Genomic DNA, 8,073 nt, shown 5'->3' with positions numbered 1-8,073 from the left:
GAATCCATGCCCTTTGCGCGTAGCGAAGTGCTTGGCGCAGGTTTGGATCGTTGCTGCGTTTGAGTATGGCAGTTACCCTGGTGATGTTAGCCACGGGGGTTCTGAAGCCCCGCTTGCTCACGACGGCGAATTCGGTGTCTAGCTCATGATGCATAGATCGCATGCGCTCGTTGACCCTCCTTCGTCATGCTGCGTGGGCTCTATTCCTAGCCCTTCGTGCCTCACGCTCGGTATCATTTTCGTCGATGGCGTTGGCTATGGCCTCATTTTCAGGTATCATGCCAGGTGCGTCGTTGGGTGAGATGCCATCGTCCTCGCCCTCTTTCGCCATCAACACTTGGCGTGATATGAGCTCATCTGAGCTCATCGGAGCTTGCTTCGACTAGCTCGGTTGATTCTTCAGCCATGGTGGCTAATGGCCTGCCCTCCTAAAAAGGCAAGGGCTCGAGGTGTGCCACGAGTCGGTCTTCATCTTCGAGTAAATCGGAGAGTTTCATGCCCTTCCAATGCACGAAACAGCCTTCTGGAGTGGAGGTGATCATTAGATCATTGTCACCCAGGCAACCCGCGGCCCCCCGACGTGCGATGGCTTCGGGTTTTCTGATTTGGAGTAAATAGTCTAAGTCCTTTTCCAATGCGGAGAGGGACTTGGAACTGTTGGCCTCCTGACGTTCAGTGGCCGAATTGCGTAGACCGAGTCATTATCAGTGACGCAAATTCTCAGATTGGAGCGAGTCCGATCTGAGCATGGTCGTTGCAGCGCGGGGCGGAGTCGCGTTGAAAACGGACTCCTCCTCAGTCTTCCTAGCAGAGCCATGGGTCGACAAGTCATCGAGATTGTCAACGAACTCGTCGAGCTCGCTATGAAAGCTTGCTGCGAGAGATTTCGTCCTCATGCGTCGATGGTGAATTGACGAAAATTGCCTGCACCGTCTGCGATGCAGACCCACGAGCCAAAATCGAACGTCGTGCCGTGGGGGGGGGGGGGGGGGGCACAACACTGGTGAACTTGAACGATGCCATCGAGTTCACCGGTGGATCTTCGATGCGCACCCCTACCTGGCGCGCCAGCTGTCGGTGTTATACTGCCTGCCCACCGAGGGGTATACTGTGACAACCAGGTATTAGGATTATAATACACAAATTTTAGTATAAAAGGTGCATGTTTTGTTTTTGTGTAGATGTGTTTAAATGTTAATGCAAAAGGGGAAAAGGGCATTTATGTAATTCTAAAAAATATAGGTCCTTTAGTGATAATTGGGTGAAATGGAAGATAGTAGTAAAACCTAGAATAAATATAATACTAGGTGTCAAATTTAAATTACCATAGGAAAGAAAGTGTAAAAGATAGGTTAAATCCTAAGAAAAATAAGTCTTTAAGTAAAAACAGGTACCTAAGTGTGATCAAAACAAAAATCATAGGGCCTTATATGTAAAACAGTTGAAGTGTAAAAGTAACTTTCATGTCTACTTAAGGACTAACATGTAAGAATACAAGTCATCATGACATCCCATGAAAACTTGCAAATGTATCTAAAATTTCATCAAATCCACTTTGGTAAGGACAAAAGAATTCAAATTCTACTTTTGTTCAAAATTTAAACATGCAAAGCTATAAACTTTGAGTTTTTGCCCTTGAACTTTAAAGCAATATTGTAGAGCTTGAAAAACTCTACAACTTTCATTTTGGGCATTTCCTCATTAGACCCCTAGATCAGTGGAAAATCTTTCTTTACCGAGAGGTCCTTGAAATCCTTGAAAATTCCAAAAAAGTCCCCCGGACCCCCTCCCATCTCTTCTCCTTCCTCGAGCACGTGCTACTCTTCTCCGTTCCTCCCTCCAGCCGCCGGTGCAGAGCACTGCGCCGCCGCCGTTATGCTGCCACCGCCGCTCCACCTCCTGCTGCCGCCCTTCCCACGCGTCGCCTGGACGTTGCCCGCCGCTCTAGCCACCCCCCCCCTCGCTATCCTGTCTTGCGCGCGCCACCACCTCCCGAGCCTCCGCCGGCTGCCACCTCGCCGCCGCAGTGTTCCGCGTGCGTGCTTGCCTTATTTCCCTCTCCCTTGTGCTCAGCAACACCAGAGACTTGCACTTGATCCATTTGCACTCCTGGTTTCCTTGCCGTAAGCACCCCAAGCCCCAATCGCCTTCGGCGCCCGTTCCTCCTCTCTGGTGAAACACGGGCCGCCGTGGGTAGCCGCCACCAAGCATCCATTGCCCTCCCCGACCCGCTAGAAAGTTTCCCCGGTCCTTGCTTGTGCTCCCCAGCCCCCCAGCTGCCCTCCAACTCCGACTGGAGCACCATTGCCGACCAGCGCCACCCGCCGCCGCCTCCTGCTCACCGTGGACCGGTGAAAGTGCATCTAGGCCCCTAATTGATTTTGGTGATTCTTGATAATCACAATTTGGGATACAATGCTTTGATGAAGTTGTGTGCAGGAATAAAATGAAAGAATTAAGAAGAAGATGAAAAGAAGGTCCCCAATTTAAATATGTATGGTGGAGTTCACTGGTGATTTAATTCAAATTTTCATTTTAAATTTGAGTATAGGACCACCGTACTATAAAGGGGGATGCTGTCGATTGATCTAGGTTATCAAAGTGCTTCAATTTGAGATGAAATACTATCTTTGAGAAAACCTTCCTTCCAAGTTCATCTGGGTCGGATGATCCGGCCCTAGGCCGAATGATCTGGCCTGCCAGCAAATATCCTCTGCCCCAGGCCGGATGATCCGGTCTGCCTGGCTATTCCCCTCTGCCCTGGGTCGGATGATCCGGCCCTAGGCCGGATGATCCGGCCTATATGCCTGAAACCCTCTATTGCCGGCCGGATGATCCGACCCCTAGCCGGATGATCCGGCCCTGGGAATTCTGGAGAGCTTTTCATGCTTAAAGTGAGTGCTGGGTCTGATGATGCGACCATAGGCCGGATGATCCGGTACCCCTCAGTTTACACATAACGGTCACTTGAGGAGGGTGGGGTATTTATACCCTCTCACCCCCCTCATTCATGGCTGCTGCTTCCCACGACCTAACACCCCTCCACAGCATTGATTTCAACTCTCTCCTCCATCCAAGAGCTTGATTCTTGCAAAGATTCACCTAGGGATTGAGAGGAAGTGAGATTTGGGGTGTGGGAAGAGAGCACTTCGTGGGCTTTCACTTGTTCATCTCAAGAAGCACTTGAAGAATCCTTTGATTCGTCGATTTACGTTTGTTACTCTTGGAGCCCAGCTCCTAGACGGTTAGAGGTGCCGGGAAGCTCCCATTCCCTTGTGGTTTGAGCTTCCGGAAGTTTGTATTACCCATCTCTTTGTGAGATTAATAGTAAGTAACTCAATCCTCCTTCGTGGTTGATTGTGAGAAACTTGGGGCTAGTGACAGCCCGGCTCTTTGTGAGCATCTCAACGGAGATGTAGCTCCTTTGTGGAGTGAACTTCGGATTAAATCTTGTGTCTCCATTTACTTATTGTTGTTCATATCGTTCTTGAGCTTATTTTGACCCGATCTACTACATAGGTGTAGATCTCACACATTGGATACCTGCATAGGCTTTGTAATACCTTTTACCAACTTTGTATTCAAAGGGAATTGTCAAAATTTAAGTACATTTTGAATTTAGTTGTTGGTCACTTTCTCTCGGCAGGAAGATCCGACCTTAGGCCGGATCATCCGACCCCCGGAAGATCCGACCGAGGCTGGATCATCCAGCCACTGACGATTTTCTGCCAAGGTTTTCAGGAAAATTTGAACAAGGCCTGTTCACCCCCCTCCCCTCCAGGCCTAGTGTTGGTCCTTTCAATTGGTATCAGAGCCTAATCCCTTGATTTAGGCTTAACCGCTAAGGGAAATACACTATGGCTGGGATCGGTGATAACTCCCGTATTGGTGCATCCTCCGAGAAAGAACATGTGGTTGTGGAATCATGCTCAGATGATGATGATGACTTCGCTATAAGCGATGTTGATGAGAGCTTGGAGGAAGCGGAGAAGAAGAAGAAAGAATTGAGAAGATAAGAAAGAAGATTGCCGAACAAGCCGAGAAGAAAGCACAAAAGCTTCTCAAGAAGAAGTTGAAGGAGAAAGAAATTCTTGCAGGACTTCATGCGGTGTCTCATTCATATGAGACTTCTTCCTCTCATAGAACTCTTGATCCCGCTAACCTTACTTTTACATCGGTTCCAATGGGAAAAGTTCCTCACTTTGATGGGAGTGACTGTGCTCGTTGGAGCGATGATATGAAAATGTACTTATATGGTCTTCATCCATCTCTTTGGACTATTGTGGCTGTAGGTGTGGATATCAACGCCAACCCCCCTCACACAAAAGAGCAAGAACACGACTTCTTCCGAAATGCTCAAGCTGTGATGGTTTTTCGAAGCTCTCTAAGCTCCTATGAATACAACAAGATAAGAGGGCTTGAAATTGCAAAGGACATTTGGGACACACTCCAATTGTCTCATGAAGGAACGGATGTGGTTAAGGAAGGAAAGATGGATGTTCTTCAAGGGGAACTTGAATCCTTTGTCATGAAGAAGGATGAGAGTCTTAAAGAAATGCATGATCGCTTGAAGCTTCTTGTGACCGAGATAAGGATGCTTGGTAGTAAGGATTGGGATGAGCACAAAGTCACCAAGAAAATGCTTAGAGCATATGCTCCTAAGAATCCAATGCTTGCAACCATGATTAGAGACAAAAGAAAGTTTAAGCATATGCTACCCATGGAGTTGTTCAACAAGTTGCAATTCCATGAGATGAACAATTTGGATGTGTCCAAGTCTATTGAACAAAGTGAAGTCAAAACAATTGCTCTAAAGGCCAAACCAAGCAAGAAGAATGAGTCAAAAGAGAAGACCTCAAAGTCTAAAAAGAAGGAAGACTCAAGTGACAATGATAGCACCGACGAAGAGACCGCCATGATGGTGAAGAACTTCAAGAAGTTCATGAAGAGAAGAGGTGACAAGAAGCCGGTTCACCAAAGAAGATGTTATGAGTGCGGCGAGAAAGGTCACTACATCGCTGATTGTCCTCACAAGAAAATGACAAGGAGGACAATAAATCAAAGGACAAGTACAATGATAAAGAGAAGAAGTACAAGGAGAAGAGCAAGGAATACAAGAAGAAACATGGCAATGCCCATGTTGGTGAAGGTTGGGAGTCAAGTGATGATTCCGATAAAGAAGAAATAGCAACTCTTGCTATTCAAGCCCCTACACCAACTCAAAGACTCTTCAACAACTACTCCGAAAGTGATGATGAATTTGCCATTTTCCTTATGGCTCAAGGGACCAAGGTATTAAATGCTTCCGCTCCTCCATCATCTACTCCCTCAACATCTAGTGATATAGAAGACAACCTAGATGAAGAGGAGGTCGAACTAGAAAGAAACATGATAAATGAGTTTGGCAAAAAGGGCTATAAAAAAATTAAAAAACTAATGGAGAAATTGGAAAAGAGAAAAGAGACTCTCGAGAGGCAAGAAGACTTGCTTATCCTTGAAAGGAAAGAAACCTTGCCCTTAAGAAAGCTCTAGTTGAGGAAAAGGTGAAGGTTGATAAATTGACACTTGACTTGTCAAGTGCCAATGACTCTCTTAAGAGGATGTCAAAGGAAGCATCTTTAATTAATGACTCTTTTGTTAATTTAAAGAATGCACATAGTGAGCTTCAAGGCATTCAAGCCTAGAGGTCAAATATAAAGATCTTGAAGCTAACTTTGACACTCTTTTAAAAAATGCCAAAACCAACTCCAAGACAACTCATTATCCAAATGTCTCCACTAGTGAAGGTTGCTCAAGATGTTATTCAATTGATATCAAATCTTGTGAAACTAACCTTGTTAAGCTAGAAGAAAAGATCAAAGCGAAAGATGCTCAAATTAAGGATTTGAACAAGTTGGTTGACATGAGTAAAGCCAAAGGTAAGAGTGTATTCGAGTCACATCCGGCATATAAGGCCGAGAGATATCCTAGTATTAAGGATGGACTCGGATTCACACGAGGTGGAAGATCAAATCGCACGAGGAAAATAAATGGATATGAGGTGCCCTTGTTCAAGAGAGGCACCAATCTTGGAGAGTTGATGAACATTGCTCATGGTACATCAAGGGTGAACAACGTTGAAGCAAAGCCCTTGGTTAAGATTCTTAGCAAGGTTACCAAGGACTCAACCAATCTCAAGGAAAAAGAGAAGATCATTGAGCACAAACCATCTTCTAACTACACAATTGATTACACGGTCATGTGGGATCAAAATAGGAAGACGGTGGTCAAGTATGTTGGCGCTCATGCTAAGAAAATGATGAGAAGTGTTTGGGTGCCCAAGATGTCTCGATCTAACCCTCAAGGATCCAACCTTATTTGGGTACCTAAAATCAAGATTTGATTTGTTTTGTAGGCATATTCCTCCGGTGGCCCTACATGTTTGCTAGATAGCGGTTGTTCAAATCATATGACCAAAGAGAAGAAAATGTTTACAAATCTTGAAGAATATGACTCGCCTATTGAAAGAATCATGTTTGGCGATAATAATTATGGTGATGTTGTTGGTCAAGGTGATATCCCTATCTCAAAAGATTCATCACTTACTAATGTTTATTTAGTTGATACTTTGGGTACAATTTGTTGTCTGTTTCACAACTTTGTGAGAAAGGCTACAATTATCTCTTTACTAATGAGGGTGTGACCATCTGGAGAAGGGAGGATTCCTCTATTGCTTTTATAGGTCATTTAAAGGGAAAACTTTATTTAGTTGATTTCACAACTACTAAAGTGGAACCTAAGACATGTTTAGTGGCAAAATCTAACTTGGGTTGGCTTTGGCATCGCTGGCTTGCCCATGTTGGCATGAGGAACTTGGCCAAACTTCAAAAGGGTGAGCACATCCTAGGACTAACAAATGTTACTTTTGAGAAAGACAGGTTATGTAGTGCTTGCCAAGCCGGGAAACAAGTTGGTGCTCCTCATCCACCCAAGCACATATTAACTAGTTTAAGACCTTTAAAACTACTTCATATGGATTTATTTGGTCTAGTTGCTTATGTTAGTATTGGTGGGAATAAATATGGTCTTGTGATTGTGGATGACTTCTCTAGATACACTTGGGTATACTTCTAGCAAGATAAAAGTGAAGCTCAAAGAGTTATCAAAAAGTTTATTAGAAGAGCACAAAATGAGTTTGAATTGAAGATTAAGAATATTAGAAGTAATAATGGTTCGGAGTTTCGAAATCTCAATGTGGAGGAATATCTTGATGAAGAAGGGATCAAGCATGAGCTCTCAGCTCCTTATACTCCTCAACAAAATGGCATTGTTGAAAGGAAGAATAGAACTCTTATTGAGATGGCTAGAACTATGCTTGATGAATACAAGACTCCGGATTTATTTTGGGCCGAAGCAATTAATACGGCTTGCCATGCCGTGAATCGTCTCTATCTTCAAAAGTACTTGGGCAAGACTCCATATGAGATCCTCACCGGTAACAAGCCAAAGGTGCATTACTTTAGAGTCTTTGGTTGCAAGTGTTATATTCTTAACAAGAAAACCAAAAGCTCTAAGTTTGCACCTAAGGCCGATGAAGGTTTTCTACTTGGTTATGGTACTAACGAACATGCCTATCGCGTCTTCAACAAAACCTCTGGGTGTGTTGAGATCACGGTAGATGTGAAATTTGATGAATCAAATGGCTCTCAAGTTCAGCAAGTTGAAAATGACCTTGTAGGAAATGAAGAGCCTCCAAACCAATCCATCTTGAAGATGGGTCTAGGAGAAGTAAGACCTCATGAAGATCAAGAAGAAGAGCAAGCGGAAACCAAAGCTCCAAATATTTGTCCTAATCTTAATTCATCATCATCAACAAGAGTCAAACCACCAAGTTCCTCTCAAGATCAAGATCAAGCTCATGGTGACGATCATGATCGTGGCAATGATCAAGGTGGAGCTAGTGGCGAAGATGCTCAAGTTGATGGTTCTCATGATGAGGGCAATGATGATGAGCCTATTCAACGCCAATCAATTTTCCCTCACCCAAGAGTTCATCGAACCATTCAACGGGATCATCCCGTTGATAATATCCTT

At 44.4% G+C, this 8,073-nt stretch overlaps 1 protein-coding gene across 1 annotated transcript; it reads left to right on the top strand.

Annotated features, from left to right (window-relative positions):
* The first annotated feature begins 4,183 nt into the window (after positions 1 to 4,183).
* Positions 4,184 to 6,382, top strand: LOC112900501. The gene is made up of 3 exons (XM_025969362.1): positions 4,184 to 4,969; positions 5,047 to 5,292; positions 5,843 to 6,382. Exons 1-3 carry the CDS (start codon positions 4,184 to 4,186, stop codon positions 6,380 to 6,382), a joined length of 1,572 nt encoding a protein of 523 aa, XP_025825147.1.
* Positions 6,383 to 8,073: the final 1,691 nt, after the last annotated feature.

This window comes from Panicum hallii, chromosome 7, assembly GCF_002211085.1.
Source record: "Panicum hallii strain FIL2 chromosome 7, PHallii_v3.1, whole genome shotgun sequence".
Lineage (NCBI taxonomy): Eukaryota > Viridiplantae > Streptophyta > Magnoliopsida > Poales > Poaceae > Panicum > Panicum hallii.
Note: the sequence above shows the minus strand (reverse complement) of the source record. Positions and strands in the feature narration are given on the sequence as shown.

Excerpts from the sequence above, each read along its gene's own strand:
- LOC112900501 (XM_025969362.1), top strand. The coding sequence starts at position 4,184 with ATGGGAAAAGTTCCTCACTTTGATGGGAGTGACTGTGCTCGTTGGAGC. Across the intron at positions 4,970-5,046 it reads GAAGAGGTGACAAGAAGCCG|GAGGACAATAAATCAAAGGA; the intron begins GTTCACCAAAGA and ends GAAAATGACAAG. Across the intron at positions 5,293-5,842 it reads TTATGGCTCAAGGGACCAAG|CTAGAAGAAAAGATCAAAGC; the intron begins GTATTAAATGCT and ends AACCTTGTTAAG.